This window comes from Lissotriton vulgaris, chromosome 10, assembly GCF_964263255.1.
Source record: "Lissotriton vulgaris chromosome 10, aLisVul1.2, whole genome shotgun sequence".
NCBI classification, from domain to species: domain Eukaryota; kingdom Metazoa; phylum Chordata; class Amphibia; order Caudata; family Salamandridae; genus Lissotriton; species Lissotriton vulgaris.
The window spans coordinates 278,068,889-278,094,973 of record NC_141698.1 but is presented as its reverse complement, the minus strand read 5'-3'; the positions used below and the strand labels follow the sequence as shown (position 1 = coordinate 278,094,973).

The 26,085-nt window shown below is 49.4% G+C and overlaps 1 protein-coding gene across 4 annotated transcripts in view; it reads left to right on the top strand.

Moving 5' to 3' along the window:
* The window catches only part of ELP6 (elongator acetyltransferase complex subunit 6), a 245,900-nt gene that overhangs the window by 99,088 nt on the left and 120,727 nt on the right, over nt 1-26,085 (top strand). For all 4 annotated transcript variants that reach the window (XM_086941011.1, XM_086941013.1, XM_086941012.1 and 1 more), the window contains exon 5: nt 13,054-13,178. In XM_086941011.1, the coding sequence (XP_086797137.1) occupies nt 13,054-13,178 (125 nt within the window). The remainder of the gene's footprint in view (nt 1-13,053; nt 13,179-26,085) is intronic.

Sequence of the window (26,085 nt, the reverse complement as noted above, 5' to 3'; positions counted from 1 at the left end):
GACATACTGACACCATATGCAGTACTGACCACCAACTGACACTATGGAACCTGCTCACCTCCCAAGACACCGCTGCCATCATGAATTCCATCCACTCAGGAGCCCACTAAGCTCCCTGCCCACACCACTTCTTCAACCTTGGAACAGACAGCATAAGCCATAAAGTCGCCTCTCTGCTCCACACCTTGATAGCCAAAGCCACCTTTCCGGGAGACTAGAAACAAGCTGAGGTGAAACCCCTGCTCAAGAAGCAGTCAGTCGACACCAGCGAACTCAAAAACTACTGACCCATCTCCCTACTACCTTTTCCAGCCAAGGTCCTGGAAAAAGCCATCAACAAACTCCCAAACATCTGGAGCAGAACCACCTTCTGAAATCCGCCCAGCCCAGATTCCTCAGCAATCACAGCACTGAGACTTCACTTGTCGCTGCCACCAACAACATCCAAACCATTCTCAACCACGGAGAGACAGCAGCCCTGATCCCCTTAGACCTCTCAGCAGCATTCAACACCGTATCCCACCACACTCTGACCAACAGGTAACACAACATCAGCATCCCCTTGGAAACTTTCAGATGGATCACCTCATTCCTCTCTGGAAGAACACAGAAAGTCCTCCCACCTCTGTTCCTCTGGGAACCCAAGGAAATCATCAGCGGTGTCCATCTGCCCCAGCCCCTTCTGGACATATGTGACACCCCTGGCCAGCATTGTCAGATCCAGCGGTCTCTACATCATATTATACGCAGATGACATTCAACTCATTCGCTCCCTCTCCACGGATCCCACTACGAGAACCAGCTTCCACAGATGCATGCTGAGTGTCACCAACTGGATGAGAAGAACCTGCTGATGTTCAACACTGACAAGATGGAAGTTCTGATCTTCTGCAACAGTTCACCCTAGAACGCCTCCTAGTGACCCACTGAACTAGGACCCGGACCCTCCCCATCGGATCACACCAGATACTTTTATTTTTTTATTTTGTATTATTGTGTTTTTTGGCATATACAAAAATTACAATTAAACATCAAAAGGTCCAATGACAGCATTATCGGCATATTATTCAGAGAACTTTTCAATACGTACACATTACTCCCCATAACTTCCACATTGGTATACTAACAGTTGCATCAGAATCCCGCCTATCTTCCTCACACAACAACAGCAGAAAAGCTTATGCAATGGGGTACCACTAGATTGACAATCCAGGTTGAATGCACTTCACGGTCCTAATTCAGTCCGCTCTGGTACGCGTGTCGTCTCTAAGTCAGACCCAGTGTCTCCCGTGTCTTCGTCTCCCTCCACAGATCTCCTCTCCATGTACAGTGACCAATAGTTCTTGGGGCGATTTCGGGGAGGTAAAAGCTCGCTATATAGTCCCGTCTGCGTGCAGCAGTACAGCATATCTCGGGACCACCTGGAGAGCGTAGGCTTCGGTCCCCTCATCCAGGTAAGCGCCACACAGCGTTTTAGCCACCAACAGAGCCATGTCGACCAGTCTACGATGCTCCGGAGTTATATCTTTAGAGTAACCCAGCAGCGCTAACAGCGCGGTAGGGGACAGTGACAAGCCGCAGACCTCGTTTACTTTGTCGAACACTGCTTTTCAGAAATCCGCAACCCTAGGGCAGAGCCAGGCAAGGTGCAAAAAATCAGCCGTCTGGGCTGAGCAGTGTTCGCAACTAGGCGACTCGTGCAAACCGTATCGGCACAGCCGTTCAGGGGAATAATACACTCGGTTAAAATATTTAAAATGCAATAATCGATGCCGGCCATTCAGAGATACCCTCTTAATGTTTGCGCAGCAATACTTCCATATATCCTCCGTAAGTTCCTGCTCTATATCTGTCTGCCAGGCCAATCTAGACTTGGCGTAGTGTGTCGTTTTTTCGGCAAGTGTGTCATGGTAAAGTTGCGGGATAAGTTTAGCAGGTGATTTGGCCTTCACAATATAGTCGTATACCGTCACAGTCTGGGGCTCTGCCATATCCTCCCCTAACAGGTCTTTGAGAGACAGTCTCACTCTGTGAAATTGGAATCGAGTGAGCGGGGGAGTGCCCCGTCCGTCTCTTTTGTCCACATCTCCCCATTGTTTGACCACTCCACCTTGGAATAAATCACCCATCTTATGGATATCTAGCTTCGCAATGGACGACAGCACTCCGCGGTCCCTACAGGGTCCGAGCCATGAACACCAGTCAATTCTGGCCTCTGGAGTGTACAACAGCGAACAGGCCTGTGCGTCCATGAGATGGTGCCAGGCATGCGTGACTACATTGAGCGAATCTAATAGGCCCGTACGCCGATCGCGGGGGTGGGCAAGCAAAGCTGGTAGTGGCGTCGGGTCTGCCATTATTTTTTCAATGCCAATGTGAGGGGCGGTGTCCGGACTGTGCATCCATCCATATGCATGTGCACCCTGAGCAGCTCGGTAATATAGTTCAAGATCGGGAGCTTGCAGTCCCCCGTCCTCATACGGTCGTATCAGCATGTCCCACGCCACCCTAGGCTGCTTACCAGCCCATACTAGTCGCAACACCAGTGCATGCAGCTGTTTGAAAAATACACTAGATAATACCATTGGTATGTTGCTAAATAGGAACAGAAAACGGGGGAGTACCGTCATTTTTAACAACAAAATGTAGCCCATGAGAGAGAGGGGGGGAGGCCCATCCACCTCTCCACATCATCCTCTAACTTGGAGATCGCCACCCCATAATTCTCTCTAAGGACCACCTCCGAGTCCGTATGAAGTTGTATGCCTAAGTACCTGACAGCATCAGTGGTCCACTGTATGGGGTACTCTAAGTCCACTCTCTTCGTGGCCGGGGTAAGCGGGAACATTACAGTTTTGCTCCAATTCACTTTAATGCCAGAGAGTGAGCTAAACAAAACCACCTCTCAACACTCTCGGAAGGTTGACTTCCGGTTCTCTCACGTAAAGCAGGGTGTCGTCTGCGTACGTCGACACAATTAAATTATACCCGGGGAAACGAATACCGCGATGTCCATGATACTCTCTTAGTGCACAGGCGAGTGGTTCCGCGACAAGGGCATAGAGGAGAGTGGACAGCCCTGCCTGGTACCACGACTTATAGGAAAAGGCTCAGTCGTAACTGCGCCTATTCTAACTCTCGCTGTTGGAGAAGCATACAGTGTGTTCAATAGTTGGATAAAGAGGTCACTCACCCCCTTTCGCTGCAGCACCGCTCACAGGAAGGGCCATTCGACAGAATTGAACGCCTTTTCCATATCAAGGAAGACCGCCACTGCTGGTATTTCCTGACTTGTGTGTTGGAATGCTGAAAAGACTGTACGTAAGTTATAAGTCAGGGTGCGGCATGGCACACATCCCGCCTGCTCGGGTGCCACAAGAGTTGGAATCAATGGGCTGAAGCGATTAGTCAGTCAATTCCTTTATTTTCGATAAATTAATATCATATAAAGACAAAAACACAGTCCTATAAACATGCAAACAATTACAACAAATTTGGATTAAAAATATACAATCAGTTACAGTGAGTATGAATTAGATTAAAAAATTTCATAAAAATAGAGCAATGTTTTTCTTAAAATTCATTTCATATCATGTAAAAAAAGGAAAGTATACATAAACATGGGGACTATTTATCACGATTAGCAATAATTTTCGCGAATATCTTTGCATCGACATTAAGAAGGGACAACGGACGGTAGGAGGCACAGTCTCCTGGAGGTATACCCGGCTTCTATAAAGTTATAATAGTGGCTTTGCGCATTGTAGGAGGCATCTCACTGCATTCCGCGACCTGTTCAACTAGCTTTAGTAACTTAGGGATCAGTAAATAGGGAAACGCTTTATAAAATGATGCCGGAAACCCGTCATTGCCTGGAGCACTGCCAGCTTTCATAGAGGACAGTGCCTAGACTATCTCCTCCCGTTCGAACGGTCGAACAAGAAATTCGCGATGGGTGTTGGTGAGCCAGGGCAGTTGAATATACGTGAGATAATCGAGGATACTATCATCTGAGATTGGTCCTCCGGAAGAATATAAGGTGGCATAATAATCTCGAAAACGAGCTGCGGCCTGCTCATCAGTCATCTCTTCTCCATTTACAGGAGATTGCACCACAGGTGAGGGTGTAGTTTGTCTGCGTTGCTTAGCCATTTTGGCTAGTACTGCACCAGGGCGCTCGCCCTCCCCGTAGGAACGTGCAATAGAGTACTTTCCTAGGTGTTTAACTTCAGCAGCTGCATCTTCGTGGTACTCTCTAATCGTCTGTGCAAGTTCTCGTTTCAGATCCGCATTTGGCTCTCGTACAATACGCGCCTCTATGTCCTGAAGGCGAGTCTCTAAAAGCTTCAGGCGGTCCCTAATAGATCTAAGGACTCCAGCATGCTTGGAAATTGACTCCACGGATATATGCTTTAAAGGTCTCCCACACAGTGAGGAATGACTCTACTGTCCCCTCATTTCTATTGAAAAAGTCATCTGTCAGTCGCTAATTCCTCACGGAAGGCATCATCGAGCAAAGCGTATGGTGGCATGCGCCATGAGAAGGGGGGGGGGGGCGTTTCTGCAGGGCGCTCAGGGAAATCAGCATAGGGGAGTGGTCTGAGTAAGTGCGCGGGAGCGTTGCGCAGGCATACACCCTGGAGAGGAGATGCGAGGAAATGAGCCAATAATCAATTGTAGTGTGTATGTCGTACCTTGAGGAATAGTGTGTGTATCCACCTCTTGTCGGGTTTCTAGTCCTCCAGACATACGGTATTCCCAGTCTAGTCATCTCTGCAGTAAGGACACAGGAAGAAGCTGAGGGTCGTCTACTAGGCCCGTCCGACCTATCAATAGCTGGCTGTAGTGTTAGGTTAAAGTCACCTCCCCACAGGACATGTTCTTCACTGAGAACCCTAATCTTGTTAGCAAGGGTCACATAAAATGAAGAGCAGTCAAAATTAGGGCCATATGCATTGATCACAGTAAAAGTCATACCCTTCCCAACGCATTTAGTGATAACATACCTGCCCTCAACATCCGTCTCAATAGGCGTAAGCGTCAAGTGTGATCTCTGGTTCACCCAAGTAAGCACACCTCTGGCACTGGAGGTAAAACCGGCCGCATGTACTCGGCCATGGAGGCCCCTGTATTGCAGCGTGGGGCTATCCTGCCTGAGATGCGTCTCCTGCAGTAATGCAATATCTATACCATGTCGTGTGAGGTATTGAAGCACCTTCCTGAACTTCCTGTGATCATGCAGTGCCCTTATATTCCACGTCAGCAGGGCTATGCTGTCATTGTCCTGCATGTGTTGTGTCCGATGAGGGGGTGTGGAGTGCACATGGTCATTGTCAGTAACCAATGAGATTCGGGCCATACCACTGGTATTGTCCATATCTGTCCGCAAGTGTATCTCTATGTGTAAGGGAGCAACGCGTACTGTATCTAATTGTCATGCCCTCAATGCTCCGCCGCTAAATTTATAACACATTCACAATTTGCTATTTTGCAGTAACAACAATAAAGAAAAACATAATAGAACTCCCCCCCCACGCTTGCCCATCCCCAACACGGCCGCGCCCCCCATCCCAAGCTCCCTCCCACCCTCCTAGTAGTTCCTGAAACAATCCCCTCCCACCTCCACCCTCCCGTTTTCTCTGATACTAATTACAATAGACAAGACAATTCTAAATAGAAACAAAACCCCACAAAAATTGAGCTTTTTGAGAGTGTGGCACACACACGGGGACGCAGGTAGCTTGCACATTGAGTCAATATCAAAAACAATGCATTGTATCTGCCCAGTATCCCGCCCCTCCGTCTCAATGAAAACATTGAAAAGAAAAACAAATTCAAGAAGGTGAGCAGTGCCCCCCAAAAAACTAGACACATTATCGGATTGCAGTGATGGGTTCCAATGAACATGCAGACACAGCTCCATCTATCCGTCCCGCCCACTACGAGCCCCGGGAGCCACCGAGGCTAGTGTTCCAAATACAATGGTATCTATCCGTGTCGATACATCAAAAATTGAAGCTACGAAGCCTCAGTGCAATCCCTGGTCAGCCGACCACATACGTACATCTTCTAATCTAACTAGGCACTATCCATGGGACACTGCTGGCGTGACAGCGCTGGGAGGGATCCCCCTCAGCAACGAGTTCCAGACCCCTAGTCCGGTTGCAACGCTTCTCACCGCAGCAGATGTGTATAGTGCCTCTGTAAGCTTCGCCCCAAAGAGGCGTCAGCCCCACTCAAACCTCTGACATCACGAACCCCCCAAGCACAGGGCCTGTTATTAAAAATACCTCCCTTTACAGCTGTGAGCATCCTCAGTCTTGTGCCTCCATGGGATCGCCAACCTCCTCCTCGGCATCCTCCTCTCTGCTCGCTGACCTCGCATTCCTGCACCAGTCTTTCATGGCTTTCTGAAGCGCTCTCGGATCAGTAAAAATAGTGGATCTTCCTTGCCTGTTGACTCTTAGCTTTGTAGGGTACAGCATCGCGTAGTCTATCCCCAGATCTCGTAATTGTCGCTTCATGGGTACAAATTGTTGCCTCGCCTCCTGCACCCGTGCATTAAAATCCGGGAACAAGGATAATGTAGATCCTTTGGAGTTGAGCGGTTGTTTCTCTCAAGCCAACAGCAGTGCGGCATCTCTGTCTCTGTAATTGAGGAGCTTAGCCACGATAGGACGCGGTGGGGCCCCTGGTTTCGGTCTAGGGCCAAAGGTGCGTGAGCTCTCTCTATGACAAACATTTCTGAGAAGGCGTCTTCTCCCAGCAGCTTTTTCAGAAGGGACTCCACAAATAATTCCATATTGCCCGTTTGAGTGTTCTCAGGAAGGCCCGTAATACGTATATTGCATCTGTGGGAGCGCGCCTCTAAATCCTTCACCTTGTCTTGCAAAACTTGGATCACTTTGCATAGCTGCATATGCTCTGTGTCCAAAGTCGTTTGTGCTTCCTCCACTTCTCCAATTCTGCGTGCCGACATGTCTATGCGTTCGGCATGCTTGTCCAGCCATGCGGTACATAAGCGCATCCATCTTAGTACCTAGGGAAGCAATACCGCTCTGCAAGTTCTTCTCCATAGCTAGTAATAGACCTCGGTTGTCAGACTCTGTTAACTCTCCTACTCCGGAATGGCCAGCTTCATCATTCACCTAATCAGGTGGAGGATCCATGGGTTTAGTCTTCTTGGCGTTATCAAAAGTAAGTTTAGGTTGTGTTCGGTCGGGGCGCCCCATGGCGGCACAATTCAACTTCACTATAATCCTCTATAGGGTCTACACACCAGTAACTCTTACTCCTCTGGCTGTGTCGAACTGTGTCCCTCTGTGTGTAGGGGTGCGTCTCTGACCGCACCGTTGAGCATAAAGTGGCCTCCTATACGTGTGGGCGTGCTCAGTATAGCGAGGTAAATCCGGTCTCCCAGATAGAGAGCATACAGGGAAGCAGGCCAAAGCTATGTCCGGTTCCTTCGTCGCGTCCCCAGCGAGGCCTGGTCTTACAAGGGGAAGCACCCAGCTCTAGACCGCCTGTACCTTGCAACCCACGGACAGCGCCAGGCCATATGCTCTCACAGAGCAGCTGCGCAGTTGTTGATTGCCTGAGCCAATTCGACTTGCAAGGGTCTCAACCTCCAGTGATATCCTAGGGCCCAGTCCCCATACAGTCTCCGTTTGCGCCTTTCTCCCATCCAGGGGCAATACGACGAGGGGGGGAATCGGAAGGGCTCACTGCATAGGTCCCTCAGTGATTATATTAAGTCCTTGGTGCGTGGCCCGTCAATGCAGAGTCGTCTATAAGTGCACCCCACCAGCTGTGCTAATCCTCAATATAGGCAGCAGATCTCCCCACCCTGGGGAAGCTCTGCATTAGTTCAAAGTAAAGCTCTCCCGTCGCATCATCCGCAGTAGATCATGAGATGGCACGGTGGCTGATGCTGGTGCTGGCTACTGTGTCCCTCTGAGCACTTGCTGGTGCACCCAGACCTCACGCGCAGCACCGTCGGCAAATCGGCGGTAGCGCGATCGAGCCTATCACCGCGCACTCACCTTTCCTCCAGGGCACAGCATTCACCGGTCTGCGACCCCCTCCAATCGAAGTCCGGACAGGTACAGCGCTCTCTCTAGCGAAGGGGAGACCGGCGCGGCAGCTTCGCCGCAGCGCCACGCTCCTCACAGCTTTGTCTGGAGGTTGAGGCCCAGAGGCCTAATGGTACCGCCAAAGCCGGGGCCCCGATTAGCACTTCGAGTCCGCCCTATGCCGCACCCTCAACGCGTCTCTCCCGGGTCTGTTCTGCGGCTCCACCTGGCTGCTCCGGACGATGCGCTGACGTACCCAGAGTTTCACATGGGCCGTTCCACGTCGTCTTAGCTGCACCGGGGGGTCGCAAGCTGTAAACTTTCCCCGGGCCAACGTCTCCCTGCGTCGCAGCGTCTCGCAGGCCGCTTTTCCCTCAGCACACGCGGCCAGCAGAGAAGGCCGACTCTCAGCTGTTCTTCGCCGCGTAAGGTATCAAAAAGTTGCCAACTCGTTCCCTAACTGCTCCGGTCACGATGTGGGGGTTCTAGAAGCACGAAGGGCACTGCTACCCCCAGGATATTTTCACGGATGGGCTTTGAGACATAGGAGCCGACGGATCAGGCGGCCCTCTCCGTTGCTGGCTAGCTCCGCCCCAGATAACACCAGATACTTCGGTATCATCATTGACAGCAAGCTTACCATGAAGTCCTAGAGCAACAGTTTCCTCTGCCTACTTGTTCACTCTCCGGATGCTTTGAAAAATCTTCAAATGGCTCCCCCTCCCAAACACGAGATTCACCACCACTCAAGCCCTCATCACCAGCAGGTTGGACAACGGCAGTGGCTTCTCCTCTGGGATCGCCACGCACCTTCTCCAGAGATTACAGACCATTCAAAACGCCGATGCCAGACTCATCCTCAATATTTCTCTGTGGACCCAGAACACCCCCCCCCAAAAAAAACTCAAGGAACTCCACTGGCTCCCAGTTCAGAAGAGGTGTCTGTTCAAGCTACTGACCCACGCATACAAGGCCCTGCACAACTTCAGTCCGACCTACATAAACCACCACCCGATCAAATGTACCGAATGATGCTGATTAGAAGTTAGGCTAAAGATGTTTCTAATTTCGGAGGTCACCTCTTTCTCCCTCGTTGGTCCAATTTCCATTGCAGCTATGCTAGAATTAACTAGGACATGTACTGAAGATCTCGTAAATACTATTTCCTACCGTTCACTTCTAAAATAAGCAGAGGAATGGAAGACGGTCACCAGGCAATATCTGTAATCAAGCATGTGATACAGCAGTTACTGCTCCGTTTTGGGTCTTGTCTCACTTGGCCAACCGGAGAAGGTGGAGTAGAGCATATTGTACGAACATAAGTGTTTTTTACATCTCCAGACAGCTCCCTATTTCCAGTATTACATTCTCTTAGCTAATTCCTGCTCTTTGGAGATACCAATTTCCATGTCTTTCCAGGTAAAGGGCAAAAGACTAGAACTGTTCAGAGCAACCCTAGAGATACTACATGATCTTGGATATAACTGGATTTGCTCCACGATTTTCTTTTTTATCAGAACCTCTGAATTAAGTTTTCATATTTGTCTTTTCTTTTTATAAATGTTACTTATTTATTTTGCTTTGCAATTGTTTTTTGAAAATATTGAAAATATCATGGATTCACAGCACGGGTAGTCCTCATCCTTCAAACATGTACAATAATCATATACATTGATAACATGCATGAGGTGTAAAGTGTAGTTATCAGTGAGGGGTGAGGGGCATGGGAGTGAAAGATCCCTGTCTCGGCGGGCGGTCATACATGTTCACGCTTGTATGGGATGGAAGAGCATGGTGGGTGATGAAGCGTGTAGTTGTCGAGGGGAGGGGGTTAGTAGTGGTTGGCAGCTATGACCGTCATGTCCGTTATCATTTATATAGGCCTACATCACTGCCAGGATAAGTGCGAGCTACGGTGGTGGTGGGTGGTAAGGACGGGCAGTGATGTGCAGTTCTGGCCGTCGGTGTCCGAGATCTCTACTATCATCATGGCGGAGAAGGGGGTGGGGGGGTAGTCCTTTTACTGAGGGTCTGCGTGACTGGGGGAGGGGTGGGGAGGGAGGGGAGAGGGGTGGTATGGGGCGGGAAGGGTTGTGAGAGGAGCAGGGATTGGCTGCAGTTAGGGTTGAGGGAAGGGGGCTTGAGTCATGGAGAAAAGACGTGTCTAGCACAAAGAGATACAGGGCGACAGGAGGAGTGGCGAGGGGCCAGAGAGAAGAGAGTATGAATGCACTGGGGACCGTATTTCGGGGGCCAGGCCGGTGTTAAATGTTACTTTTTACCGAAACGTGGTGACAAGATCTAAATTTATTTGATTTTGGCTGTGTTGTTTTCCAGGAATATTTATTTGGGTGGGCCAAAGGTACATTTGGGTGGGCCACTGCTGGCCCGATTTATTGCTTATATATCTAGCCAGGCCTGCTTCTGGGCCCTCCTTTCTCTCCTTAGTCTTACAAGGCACAGTAAAACACACTCTTTTCAAAGTCTCTTTCTGAATGTTATCACTCTCAAAAAGTGCTTTTCTTCCATGTAATGTCCCTTTGATGGGGAGAGGAGGTTTCTAAGGTAGGAGTATCAAGCAAGTGACACTACTCGGGCTCCCTCTGAGTGAGCCTTCAGGGAGAAGCCCTCTTCATTACTACCTGACCCCTGACTCTGCAGCGCACTCCCTTACAGGCTTGATTATCCACTTTTCTACCACCCCTCTCCATTACACCTTATTTCACAGCTGACTTTGAGCCCCAGCCCCGTATCAGCTACCATTCAGTTCCACTTTCATTATTCCCAGTAAAAAATAATAGTAAAATCACCTTCAAACTTGAAACCTTGAATATAGCAGTAAATGTAATTAGCATGCATGTTAAAGTATGCTCCACAGTTCTACTAATCAGCCTGCTTTAGTGCTGGTGCAAAAGGCTATTTGACCTTATTTTTTTACCTCTTTCTCTGGAGATAACTCAACTACCACCCTCCAGTAGTGCCCTTCATCTCTCCATAGCCACACCCCTCATGGCCTCCGCCTCAGACTCCCCAACTGCCACCCTCCACCAGCACCCCTCATCTCTCTGTAGTTCCCCCCAACCTGTGACCTCCTCCTTGGACTCACTCACTGCCACCGTTCACTAGTGCCCCTCATCTCTCTGTAGTTCCCCCCACCCCGTGAGTCCCAGGCTCTCCACATCACTGGAGTCAAGCTATCCAGGCTGAAGAAGGCTGATAGCCAGAAACCGGTCCTTGGATGCTTGATTCCGATCTAGGAAAGACATGGCTTGGTATTTCGGGCTGGACTGTTCCCATGAGGCACAGGGTCAAGGCTGATTTGCATATAGCCAGTGTCTGACCTAGGGTGGTGTGTGGTGCAAAAAAACAATGGATTTATGCCCAGATCTTTGTACTGGGGTGAATGTAAGACATTGTTTTGCATTCTGTCCATCAACTGTGTTTTTTGCAATCCCCCCCCCCTCACCCCATAACCTTCTCCTCAGCTTCCCTCACTGCCACCCTCCACTAGTGCCCCTCATTTCTCCATAGCACCCCCACCCCATGACCTCCTCCTCGAATTCACTCACTCCACACTCCACCAGCGCCCCTCATCTCTCCGTAGCCCCCCCACCCCATGACCTCCTACTTCGATTCCCTCACTGCCACCCTTCACTAGTGCCCCTCATCTCGACGTTGCCCCTCTCTCATATCCATTCCATTTGTTGTATAGCGCTACTCATATGAGTGTAGGGTGTCACAGTACTTTACATAATAGCTCACATTATACAGAGACAATAAATCAGTCTACGGGGAATGTGAGGATTACAAGGTGTAGAAATCACGTCATCCACACTGGTGGCCAGTATATTTTACAAGGGTTTGGTCTGGAGAAGCACAAACTCAGGATTTAAAGAGTACTCCAGTGGTTGGGTGTTGGCTTTATTGATAAAAAGGTTTAACTGCCCAAACAAACTCTTTTTAGTATCATTAGAATGTTGAAAGAATGGAGAAGTTCTAACTATATAACAACACAAAAATGCAAAGTTTGTATTCAGCTCTTTGATGACAGTTCATAGGTCACTGTCCTATGTTAGGATACTAACTTCTGAACTGCAAGTAACACAAGGAAATCTGTGACAGAGGTAGTAACCCACTGAGCTATTCCCATAAAATTCAGTTTATCTGCATTTAAAAACTACCAAAAGACAAATGGTTGCTCTGCAGCAGTATCGTAAATCACCAGGTATCTGAACATTTTTTATTATTGTACATCCGTGGCAGATTCACTGCGAGGGCCAAAGCTCATGTTTGGGTGGGCCAGGCTCATGTTTGGGTGGGCCTGGCCCACCCTCTAGAACCGAGCCTGATGCACATTCTATCTGCACATTGCCCGTACTCAGGCCAGCAAGGGTGAGCCAGTTTTTCTCGCACTGAAACTGTTTTTTCTTTGCATTTGGTGTGCTGTGAGCAGAGTAGGTGCTTGAATAAAGCTCACATCAAGACTGGCTTCTCAGCCTACTGGTACAATTATCCCGTCTAATCTATGATGGCTGCACCTGAGCATTTGTCTTCAGGACCAGGACATATATTGGTTATACCCTTGTTAATGCTAGGAAACGAGCATGGTTTTTAACTGTACAAGGAGTTTTCAGTACTGCTGTTGAGCTTTTTTTATTTACTTTATTTGCCCAACTCCCTTTGATGCTATTGAAGTAAAGGGTTTGTGTTTTATAGTGAGGTCAGTGCTGTCCAGGCTTCTTCAGAGTGGGTATAGCTATAGTATAGCTAGCACCAATCATCAAGCTAGCGGATTGGACGAATCCCTCACTGGAGTCTGTTTTTATGGCCCAACCCATTTTGATCCGCCATCTGCTGTAAGAGTATTCTTTCTCTAAATAAATAGCTGCAATTGTATGATTTGTAAAGCTTAATGATTGTAACAAAATTTGCTGGAAAAGTAATTGTGGGAATACGTTTTTTTTCTTTGTAACTCCATCAGGGAACCAATTTAACAACTGCTAGAGAAAAGGGGCAGTTGGTTTTCCTTGAAGGCCTCAGGTCATCCTGTGATTTCCTATTCGGGGAGGAGCAAGACTGTGGACAGTCACCACTTCAGTTTTTGAGGTATGTGTTAATTTTACAGATAGACATAATAATTTCATCAATCTTTATAAAGCACACTGTGATACTGATAGCGAGCTCAAGCCTTGAATCTTTGAACTGAGCTACTGGTACTCAACAGACAAGTTATTAATGTTATCAACCTTAAAGCAACCGAAGGCTGAATTGATCCTCCTGGCCACTGAGAGCGAAGCCTGGGACCTACGTATTAGATGTGGAGCTTTTCAACAGTCATCACCTTGCGGTTGGCTACACAGGATAACTTCACTGCATAGTGCAAGATCATTAATGATACTATATTGTTTATTGATTGTTAAGAATAACAGATTACAGGCGTTGAAACTGGTATTAACTTTTTTTTTTTTTTGGAAAACCTTTATTTGTAATTCAAAGTACACCGCTATTCAGCCGTACATCCCGGAGGCTAGGCAGCATTATAAAGCAACATGGAAGTGTGCACAAAACAGTAAAAGGAGCAGTCAGGTTTAATTTTATGTATTGTAAAAGTGAACTCAATGAACAAGGTGAAAACCGAAAAGGGACAAGGATAAAGAAGGAAAAGGGGAGAAAGAGGGGGGAGAAAGGGAGAAAGATGGCAAGGCAGAGAAGCATAGAAGAGCGGTAAGGCACATGTCCAGGGGGAGAGGCGGGAACTTCCGCATCATGAAATAACCATATCAAAGAAGCACACATGTGTACGGGGAACAAGAGACAGGATTACGTCACGTGAAATCCTGGGTGGAGGGATTAGCTATGGTGAGAGACGAATTTCCGGTTGGACTATCTCCGGGGGCACACAAATGTCACCTCTATAAGAATTCCAGGCCCCCCAGACCAGCCCCCACATCTTGGGCTTACCCCGGGCTAAGTAGACAGTCTTCTCCCGCAGCATGCACCAGTCCATATTGCTTTTCCAAAGACTCACAGTGGGGGGGGTCGGAGCACCCCATCTCTGGGCAATGTCCCTCTTGGCCACCATATTCCCCAGGGGGACCCAGCGGGTTTGAGCGTTATTGTAGTCGGTCGGACCCCACACATTCAGCAAGCAGCGTCGAGCTTCCGCAGGCAAATCCACACCAGTCACAACACGCATAACCGCATGCACTCGCTCCCAATAAGAGGCTATGGCTTGGCACTCCCAAAAGGTATGCATGAAAGTGGCCAGCGCACCACATCCCCTTCTACAAAGGCCATCCTGGGAAAGCCCCATACGAATCAACCTGGGGCCAGTGACATACACCCTGTGGAGTACTTTCAGCTGAACCAAGCGCAGTCTGGCCGAAATAGCTACTTCCTTAGGGGAGGAAACCGCAGACTGCCAGTCCTCGTCATCCATCTCAATCCCATCATTCATCCAGAGGTCTCGTACTTTCACCAGCAGGTCCGTCCGAACATTGATAAGTTTTTTGTAGGTCAGGGAGATGGCGCTGTCCGGCATATGGCCGTCCAGCACCCTGTCCTCCAGCGGGGATGACTCAGGGACTTTTTCGCCTACAGGCAAGGAGGACGTAAGGGCATGCCTCAACTGCGCGTATCGAAAGTACTCCGTGGCCCCCAGTTGAAATTCCGCCTGTAGAGCAGCAAACAATTTAATTTCTCCCCTGGCCATCACATCCGCCACTTTGGAAATACTGATGAGATCCCACCGATCAAATCCTTTTGAGTGCCACAAGTTCCCGAGCAAGTCAGAGTCGTAAAGGGGAGTAGCCATGGTGAGCCTACCCTTCCACCCCAGAGACTTCGTAACCGCCCTCCACAAGTGCACCGCGGTCCTGGTGTGACCAGTCAACTTCCGGTCCAGAGATCTAGAATACAGCGCTCTGTAGTACATCCCGTTGTTCATGAGCCATCGATCCATGGCATACCCCGGATTAGTCACCGGTCCGTAGAAGCCATGATTGATAGCCGCCAGTTGAGAAGCCCAGTAGTACCGGCGCACGTCGGGCAGGGCAATACCGCCGTCATACCACGGAATGGTCAGTTTGACTACGGCAATGCGCGGCCTTCCGTCCCACAAGAGGGCACGCTGCAAGCCTTCGATATCTCTGAAGTATTTAGAAGGTACTGGGTCCTGCGTGTTTTGAAGCGCATACAAAAATCTCGGCAGGGACATCATTTTGAACAACGCCGCTCGGCCCAACAAGGACAGCGGCAATCTTTTCCAACCCTCCACGTCACGCCGAAGGCGTGCCAGAGGAGGGAGCAAGTTGTTCGCGTACCGTGCCCTGGCATCCGTTGAAATATAGATGCCCAGGTACTTGAAGCCCTGTTGCGAGACCTGTATCGCACAGCCCCTAGGGAGACGTGGAGTGTCCCCGCGGAGCACGTAGAGGTAGGACTTGGACCAGTTAATAACCAGGCCCGAGTATCCACCAAAGGTACCCAGTACATCAAATACCACAATCAAAGACCGACAGGGGGAGGTGAGGTAAAGAAGAATGTCGTCCGCGTATAGCGAGACACGATCTTCAAACCCCGGTGACCACTTGATCCCATTAATATCAGGGTGAGTACGGATCCAAGCAGCAAGTGGCTCCAGCGCAAGGGCAAAGAGGAGCGGTGATAACGGGCAGCCCTGTCTGGTACCCCTGCGCAAGGCAAAGGAAGCTGACATGCGGCCATTGACCGTTATGTTGGCCATCGGGGAGGAATAGAGAAGCCGAACCCAACTGATGAAGTCAGGGCCGAACCCAAACTTAGACAGCACCGCCCAGAGGTAGTTCCATTCAAGCGAGTCAAACGCCATCGTCGCGTCCAGCGAAGCCAGGACTGTTGGCTCGCAGAGCATGTGCGCCCGCGCCATGACAGCGTGGAGTCTCCTAAGGTTAAGGGCAGTGTTACGGTGAGGTATGAAACCGGACTGGTCTGGGTGGACCAAGTCCGCGATCACGCCCACGAGCCGATTGGCCAGCAACTTAGCCAGGATTTTGGGCTCAGCATTCAGCAAAGAAATAGGGCGATACGACCTACAAAGGTCTCTAGGCTTCCCCTCCTTATAGATGACCACAATGGTAACCAGGCGTTGATCCAGTGGAAGTTCACCAGCGTCTCGGGCTTCCAAGAACATATTCCTCAGGGGCGCGGCGATAGTGTCCGCTTTGATTTTATACAGCTCCACCGAAGACCATTGGGACCTGGAGCTTTCCCGGAGCGCAAGGACCGTATCGCTAATGCCACCTCGTCAACCGTGATGCCCCGGTCCATGTCATCGCGCTCAGTATCAGACAGGCAAGGGAGCTCAATCCCCTCTAAGAAGGAGGCCGAGTCCGATTCAGTCAGAGCGGAGACTGACGTATAAACCGTCTCAAAGTAGTCGGCAAACGCCGCGGCAATAGCAGTGGGATCGGTAACAACCAGACCATCGTCACCTAGGATCTCAGGCACCACACGGGAAGCCAGCTCCTTCTTGTCCAGCCAGGCAAGTAGTTTGCCCGCCTTGTCTCCGGCGTCATAAATCCTCCCTTGCTGTTCCCTGCCCATCGCCTTGGCAGCGTCAGTGGCAGTGGCTCTATATTCCGACTGCTTCAGGGAGAGAGCATGTAACAGTTCGGGTGTCGGTCCCAGCGCCAACTGGGAGTTCAGGTCTGCAATATCCGACTCCAACCGCACCATGTCTTCATCCCTTCGTCTGCGCACCTCAGCTATCAAGGAGAAAGCCTCTCCTCTAAGGACAGTCTTAAAGGCCTCCCAGAGGGAAAGGGCCGACGTTACGTACCTGTATTCTCCGTGAAGTACAGATCGATAGCTTTAGCAAGGAGGTCTCGAGTCTTGGGGTTGCGGAAATACCAGGGATTGACCGGCGCCACCCTGGTCGCCGCCGCGATGCCAAAGGACACCCAAACTGGAGAGTGATCCGATATACCCCTGGCCATGAGGCGAGCCCCAGAGACGGTCTGTGCCTGAACCGCGGGTGTCAAAATGTAATCAATTCGATAAAGACTACCGTGGGCCCCCGAATGGAAAGTGTACTGTCGTTGGGCGGGATGTAAAAGTCGCCAACAATCAATAAGGCCCATGGTGCTCATGAAGTCCGGGAGCCATGCTTGTGCGCTGCGTAGATCTCTGGACGGAAAACGATCCAAAGTGCCCGAAACCACAGAGATAAGGTCCCCGCCCAGTATTAACAGCCCCTCCGGGAGGCCCAAAATGGCGCCTCCAAGATCCTGGAAGGTAGTCGCTTGCAACCCCGGGGGGACATAAACAGAAACCAAAACCAGGGTTCGTCCCTGCCATCTGCTCACCACGGCAACATAGCGGCCCCTATCGTCAACCACTGTGGACTCCACCTCCAGGGGAAGAGACATGCGCACCATTATCCCCACCCCTCGGGATCCCGAGGAGAACCCGGAATGGGCCACCATTTTGAACCCCTTTCTATTCAGAGCCCTACAAGTATTGCCAACGAGATGAGTTTCTTGCAGGAGGATAACATCGGGAACACAACGTTTAAACATTTGTAATACAACACCACGTTTAATACGATCCCCCAACCCATTCACGTTCCAACTAAGTACATTCAAAATCTTACCCCCCATCATCAAAGATGCCCCGTCCCAGCCATCCCCCCCAGAAAGCAGCCACCGATACGGTGTACTCAAGACAGTAGTAGCCTCGCCATGAGAAAAGTAAGAAAGGAAGAGCAAAAAAAGAACACACAACCCAACTGCCCCCCTCCCTGCACCCCTGCATTAGACTAAAAGCCCCCTCAACTAGCAGTGTGCCTGTCGCCCCGTATAAACTAACCTACAAAAAGCCCCCAGAGGAGAAAGGAGACATCCTATCAACCCCCGTTACCCTCCAAAGTTGAAAAAACAGGAAAAATAAAAAAGAAACAAGAGTCAATGAACGATGCCATCCGCAGAGCCCCTCGCAGAAAGAAGACCAACATGTCAAAGTTCATTCCTGGGAACCTGGGCCGCCCGACGCCCCTTCCGACAGATCCTCCGGAGTAGTCCGACGCTGAGGCAAAGTGTCCAACCAGTCCCCCGCAGCATCTGGCAAATCAAAGAACAGCGTCCGATCACCATGTTCTATTCGCAGTTTCGCTGGGTAGAGCATGGAGTACCTCAACCCCATCTCCCTCAGTCTTCGTTTCACTCCCATAAAACTTTGCCGGCGTTTCTGTACAGCCTGAGTGAAGTCAGGGAAGAAATTCACGTCAGCATTCTGAAACCGCAGCGGACCGCCACTTCTCGACGCTTGTAGGATTGCGTCTCGGTCCCTGTAATTGAACAGTCTGGCAATGATGGGGCGCGGGGACGCACCTGACTTCGGTTGGCCACCAGGCAGTCTATGAGCTCTCTCGACCGAAAAGAATTTACTCAGGCCTCCGGGCGCCAAGTGCTTCACCACCAGTTCCTCCACAAACAAATCCGCGGCGTCCTCCTCCGCACCCTCCGGCACACCTGTAATGCGGACGTTCTCGCGCCGTGCCCGTCCCTCAAAATCATCAAGCCGGCGCGCAAGCATCAAATTAGCGGCCTTCAAGTCCTGAACCTCGGTCTGCACGTCCGACATATCAGTAGTCAGACTCGACGTCTTGATGTCGAGTGACTTGACCCTGTCGTTCGTCTTCCCGAGGTCGGCCCTGATGAGATTGAGCTCGATCGTGAGGGTATCAACCTTGCTGGACAGCACTTCATGTTGGCTGTGCATCTCGGCCTTCACGCCAGCAATGGCTCCCATCACGTCCCGGAGGGTGGGTTCGGTATCTTCCGGGGACACGTCCCGCTGCGGGTCCTTGGTATGGCCCGATGCACCTGGTGAACCTCTAGAGTGAGAAAATCGTTCAGGGATGGTGGACTGCGAGTGGAGGGGTTTCCTGCTGACCCTAGGAGGCTTCCATTGTCTGGATCTCCTCTGCCCGCCATGTTGGGCGACGGGGATCGTACAATCCGAGAGGGGGCAAGCCAATAACACCACCTCCACCTGATCGAAGTCAACAAGTCCCTCCACCGTCCCCAGGGAACAGCAAGCCTCCAGGGAGATCGGCAGGGCCACCGGGCCTCGCAAAGCAGTTAGTCCCACTCAAAATGCCACCGCACCGGGGCTCCGTCACCGCCCCAACAATGCCAGGCCGCTATGGCGTCGTCGTCACCAGGCTTCCCGACGGTGTAACTCGGTGCAGGAAGCTCGGATCTTCAATCTGAAAACGGGCGCCGCATCAGCATCAACACCGCAACTGATTCCCACCGCCGTGGAACAGGATAGTGGACAGGATCAATACGGAGGATCGGAGGGTCTTCGGAGCTCCGAGCTTACGCGGCCATCTTGGTTGCCCGTGAAGCTCCTCCTCCTGGTATTAACTTTTTAATGGTGTCCCACATGAATTGAGGACCCATTTGAGAGTGCCTCCTCTGGAGTGCAAAGACTGGCCCGACAGATCCAAGATAATTGAACTGTAAGTTGACTTTGTACTTCCAGGGAAGATTGTTGAGATCCTTAGAGACCATCCCGTCAGTGGTCCAGTGTAAGAAAGTGCCCTCTTTTTGCATGGCTGCCTCCTCTTAAACTGTTGATGTGCTTTGACTGAGTGAGCCCTGGGTTCCTGCCAAACAGGTACCCAGGGCCTATGATTTTTTCCCTAAACTGCATTGAAAACAAAACCCAATTGGCACTCTTTTGCCACAGGTCAGCCTCTTGTAAATGGTACCACAGGTACCAAGGGCACTTAGGCCTCTAAGGGCTGCAGCACGTATTGTACCACCCTTAGAAGCCTTGTACCTTTTAAACACATACACTGCCTTTGCAAGCTGTGTGTTTTGGTGCAAAACAAAGTGAAGAGTCGACATGGCTCATATCCCTGTGTACCAAAAAAGGGTGCATCACTGATGCGCCCGCTGTCGCACTGCTGGCGAGGAGAAAATTCCTTAAAGTCAACCTTAGCGAGTTTATCATTTTTTTTAAGTCTTCCTTTTTAATCATCACTCTTCATGCATATTTTAAGCATCACGGAGACAGCTGCATTGACCTGGAATTCTTTATTCAACAGTTTCAAATACCTCCTGTTACCCATCCAGGTTTTTATCAACCGGCATGTGAGGTCAATCGTATATCAAAATGAACTCTTTGTATTACCCAATGCATTTCGAGCCTCTTGGCTCTTCATCAGGGATCACTGTAACAGAATAGAGACACAGCTGAACAGACTACTCAATGTACCTGTGCAATGAAAATTACATATTTAAATGTTACAACCTTGCTTCCATCAGCCCACCCCAACCGATAAATAACATCAGTGCTCTAACAAAGACTTATACACCTTCATACTGCTTCCTCCTAACCAGCTTCCAATTTATTAAGTAATATAACCTAAACCCCGTATCCCACCCCCTAGTAATCAAAACCGTTATTAATAAACATATAAACCCACTAACCAAAATAAATTAGCCAAAGACCTCAACCCGTCGCTTTTCTGACCTCCCTTCAACATATTCCAAACCCAAAATACCAAACTTCAGCCCTTTACGTCTTAAGAGCCATACCGTCAGTTTAACCTCCTGAAACACTACACATCAAAGTCGATCATCGCTTGTGCTCTTTTCCCTGCCGTTCGGACCGTTATCTAATTTCCTCTCTTCAAGTGCACAATCATACTAATGATTCTTCAATTATGTTAACCCCGTGACCTGTGTCTATTTTTTTTAAAACGCCCCTTCTCAAAGAATTACGTAAACTCAAAATCCCACAATGCACTTTCCTGAATCTGAAAAACCAAACTCCACCCGCACTCTAATTACTATCCCCAGTGAGCTCTACCTATCCGTACTTATTTATTTATTAATTAAGTTTTATATAGCGCAAACAAGATCCCGAGGTTTATCAGAGCGCTTTACAAGAGAGGACATGAGTGTATTAAAAGCAACAATTGGGAAAAAGAAGACCATACAATAAGCAGAAGTAAGCGGGTAACGAAGGGGGCAATAATATGCAGAATAGAAGAACTGTATAGAATGGAGGCACCATGATAATACAAACAATGTCATCTGATCCCGTGAGCCTAGCCCGCTTAGGGTAAGAATTTGCTTATTAGGAATCTTTTGATTTCCAATTTGAATGCCGTCGTTGAGGTGAGACTGCGCACTTCCGGTGGAAGAGAGGTCCAAATCTTCGGGGCTGCCCCTGAAAAGGCTCAGAGACAAGTTCTCTTTTTGCTAAAGGTGCAGGTTGCAAGAGGAAAGTAGAGGAGCTTCTTGATGCTCTCTCCCCACAGGATAGTTCAAGTTTTTGTGCCAGGTACCTGGGAGTATTGAAGTGAAGGGCTTTGTGTGCCAGTACTGCAATCTTTAGCTGAATTTGTGCTTCAAATGGTAGCCAGTTGAGTGATTTAAGAACTGGGGAAATGTGGTTGTTTCGTTTGGCACCATTAACCAGTCTAGCCGCGGTATTTAGTGAGGCCCTTAGTGGAGTCAAGGCGTATTTGGGAAGGCCACAGAGGGTAGCACTGCCATAGTCTAGCCTCGGCAGGACAAGCGCTTGGACCACCTGTTTGAAATCATTTTGTGACAAGGAAGGTTTGATATTTCTGAGAGTTCTAATCAAGTGGTTTGCCCCCTTACAAACATTGGTGATGTGATTATTCATATTTAGGTGCGTCTCCACGGTGACTTCTAGTGATTTGGCTGAATCTATGATAATCTGGGTGCAATTGAAAGCAGTCAGGTGAGTCAGTCAGAGATCTAATTTGGGGATATATTTTGGAGGGGAGATGAGCAGGAACTCCGTTTTGGAGGTGTTGAGCAGGAGATGGTTCTGGGTTAACCAATTTTGAGTGGACGTTAGGACGGTGTTGAGTGAGATGATGTTTTCCGGGGATGAAATATTCAAGTAGAGTTGTGTCGTTGGCATACATGTGGAAGAGAATATTCATGGAGTGTAGTGTGTGAGCTAGAGGTTCTAACAAAAGGTTGAAGAGGAGGGGAGAAAGGGCGGATCCTTGGGGGACCCCCATGACTACTGGAGAAGGCTTGGAGAAGGAGTGGTTTGCCTTGAATCTTTGTGATCTGTGATGGAGAAAGGATGAGAACCATTGAAGCACCAGGTCAGGGAAACCCATTCTGTGTTGCAAAATGAATAGGAGGTTGTCATGATTGACTGTGTCGAATGCTGAGGAAGGGTCAAGGAGGATCAAGTAGGCAGGATTCATTTTGGTCAAGCATTATCAGAATGTCATCCATAACGTGTGTGAGAGCCGATTCGGTGCTGTGCCGCCCTGCGAAAACCGGATTGATGCTGGTCTAGGAGTTGGTATGTGAGCACAGAGTTAGGATTGCACACATTTTTCAAGGAGTTTGGCTAGAGTGGGGATGTTTGAGATGGGACTGAAGTTATTGAGATCAGATTTGTCAGCGTTGTTTTTTTTTAGAATAGGTGAGACCTGAACTGCTTTTAGGCAGTCAAGGACCATGCCTTGAAATAAGGAAGCATTTACAATCTTAGTCCAGGTGGGGATGAGAGCACTCTTGATCTCTTTGAATATGGATGTGGGCAATGGGGCAACAAAGTGGTTGGACAGGTTGATAGACTGAAGAATTTTGTTGATGTCGTATTCAGTAAATGGGGAAAAGGTGCCCCAAGACGCATTGTTCTTAGCGTTCAAGAGGGACAAGTTATACTTTTCAAAGAAGTCAGGGGGTCAGGCGGCAATAGAAGAGGGTAATAAAGCCTTCTTAGAGGCGAGGTCAGTAGTGAGGAGTCGTAATTTTCCCGTGAAGATAGCATCAAAATCTTCACAGGAGGGCGGGATGCCACCCGGATCAGAGAGGATTGGACCAGTAACCGATTGTTGTTTGATCAATTCGAAAAGTTTCTTGGGGCGGTTTGCCGCTTGGTCTACTTGTAGTCGGAAATAGTTGGCCTATGCTCTCTTGATTTGTTTGTTGTAGAGGCACTTGACCTCTCTCAGGAGTTTTAGTAGGTCCGTGGAGGGATTGGATCGCCAGGAGCGTTCAGCTGCTCTAAGGGTGCGACGTTCTGTGTTTAAGTTGTCGTTGTACCTCGGTTTGGATATTTTAGATGAAGCATTTTTAAGTTGGAGTTGAGCAATGTCATCCATGATGTTGGTAATCGTCGAATTGTAGGCGTCAGTGAGTGTTTCAACCAGGTCGGGTTGGGAAGAGAGGACAGATTTACATTGGGCAGCGAGAATATCGAGGTTTACTGATCTGAGGTCCCTTTTCCATACCTTTGCTCTCCAAGATTGATCCTTCTTCGACATCACTTCCCTGTTAATATAGAAAAGGATTCTGTGATGGTCAGACCAGTCACGAGGGGTTATGGAGTCTAATGTGATGGTCTGTTATTTGGAAATGATGAGGTCTAGAGTTTCTCCTTTAGTATGGGTTGGTTGGTCACAGTGCTGAGTCAATTCTTAGAATTGATTTAAGGCAGCCTACCGCAGGGTCATTGGGGTTTGTGACACAGCAGAATCGACATTGCTAGAGATGATTTCCATTAATTGTTCAATGAAAGAGAGGTTGTCCCCGGGGGTGGTGAAAGGTGTGTAGTTTGCAGATCGGTAGGTTCTTACTTGAGATGATGAGGCCAAGGTATTCACAAGAGGAAAGGGAAGAGGACGCCCAGTGAGAAATCAAGAGTATTCTTCTTCTAAAAATAAACAATGAACAAAACAGTATACCCTCGCAATACCCTTCAAATTACGTGCGCACAGCGAGCGCACCAGTGATGCACCCTTTTTTGGTACTTTGAACTAAACTGTGACTTGGGAACGGCTCACAGACTGTTTGCACGCATTTTCATCGAACACTATGTACACAATGATTGGTCATCTTAAAGGGAAGAGTGCATGCTCAATGTTGACTTACTTACACATCCCTGTGTACCATGCCTACAACCCGCTGCCCTGGCATAGGTGAGCCGCCCCTCTAGCTGGGGGCACTATACCAGTGGTGAGGGTACAGGTGCTTGAGCCCTGTACCCCTACAGTGTCCAAGCCAATTCTTAGACATTGTAAGTGCAGTAATGCCAATAATAGTATATGGTACTGGGAGTTTGTCATTACGAACGCCACAGCACCATAATGGCTTTACTGAAAACTGGGAAGTTTGGTATCAAACTTCTCAGCACATTAAACCCACGTTGATGCCAGTGTGAGATTTAATGAAAAATGCACTCAGAAGGCATCTTAGAGATGTCCCCTGAAAAACGACCTAACACTGGTGTCCAGGCAGAGAGTGGCTGCTCACCAGCTGCCACCAGCAGACATGTTTCTGGACCCCTGGGTCGAGAGCCTGAAACCATGCACATCCTGGTACGAATTGCCAAGCCTCCTCCCCCAGGAAGGGCAGGGTCCACGAAGGGGAAGCTTCTGAGGCCTGCCGCCTTTGTGAACTTCCCCAGGCCTTTTGCTGGTTCCAGAAACTGACCCCCACTTTGGGTGGGAGAATCGGCGGGAAAACCAAGTGACGATGGGAGGTGCGCCCACCTTTGCTAACCCCCCCCCCTCAGGTGGGGGAGGTGAGGAGAAGCACAACTCTCAGGCCCCGCCATCTTGCAGATGGGGGGACCCAGCCAACCAGAGTGAGGCATATGCCCCTCTCCCACTGGAGGGTGGTATAATAGGGGTGTACTCAGCCCAATGAAGGGACCCATTGGTCCCAACCTTTACTTACCTGTAACACCCCTAAATCTAGTATTTAGTGGCACCCCTGAACCTTGCTCCCTCAGACAAGAACCAACTAAGATGAAAAGAAGGAGGACCGAAGAAGCCGTGCCAAAGCTATGAAGAGGAGGACGCCCACTGACTTGGCCCCAGCCCTACCGGCCTGTCCCCACCTCGAACCTACAGAAGCGAAATCCCGGTGTGTCCTACAGCCAGCAACCCCAAGAACCTGAGGACCTGCCCTACCTTCCACAGAAAAGACTGTCTCCAGTGAGCATCGGATTTGCTCCCCCACAGACTCTGGAGCCTGCTAAATCCATGAATCTGCACCACTCTGCACCCGACGCCCACAGTCAGAGCTTGTGTGGGCCAACACCTCAAGGAGGTCTCCCCAGTGATCTTGACCTGAGATCTGGTGATGTCTTACCTGCCTCAAATCTCCAAGCGAAGCCTGCAGCCTCTTTCTAGAGAATCCCCCCTACCGCGACAAGAGCTGATAAGAAGAAGCCGATGCCTAAAGACATCCCTGCACCCGAAGTTCCACGGCCTTGGGTGGCCCAACCGACGGTGTCCCAGCATCCCTAGACATCCCAACGTACCTCTCTAACCAGTGGTCACCTACAGAAGATCTCTGTTCATGAGCCTGCAGTCTTTGTTGAAACCGGAGAATCCCCATTTAAATCAACAGGGCACCCACGCCAAAACAGCACCCTCCACCCAGCCACCCCTGCGGGTCTACCTTGGGTGCTAACTCTAATCCCCCTTTGCCTAGAGCCTAACACCAGGAGCTTTGCGCCCACAACCTAGTGGCCTCCTTGTGACCAGCCACCAACCGGAGGCCTCCTATCCCCCATTGGATAACATTGGGCCTTAGCAACCGGCCGCCCTAGTGCCGCTGAGGGTGCAACAAGAGTGCATCCTTGACCCTGGGGGAATCCTTGTTCTAAACCCGGAATACCAACTCCCACAACAAGGTATGTACCTGTTAACCGATAACTTAATTTCTCTCCATAGGAATACATTGACTGTTTTCCCTTGAAAAATTTTCAGTGTGTGGAGTTGGTTTTGTATTGAACTTTGAGAAACTTCAAAGAACTAAAAAATGTTTGCTTACCTTTTCTCTAGGAAATGTCCCAGTGTGATATCTAGGTGTATCACACGGAGTAGAAAAAGTAATTCAACGTAATCTTAACAGTAATTTCCACTGTATTGAGAGCATTTACAAACCTGTAACACAGTAATTTTCATTCAGCTTGCTTGTATTGTTCAACCTGCCTTGAAAATGATCAA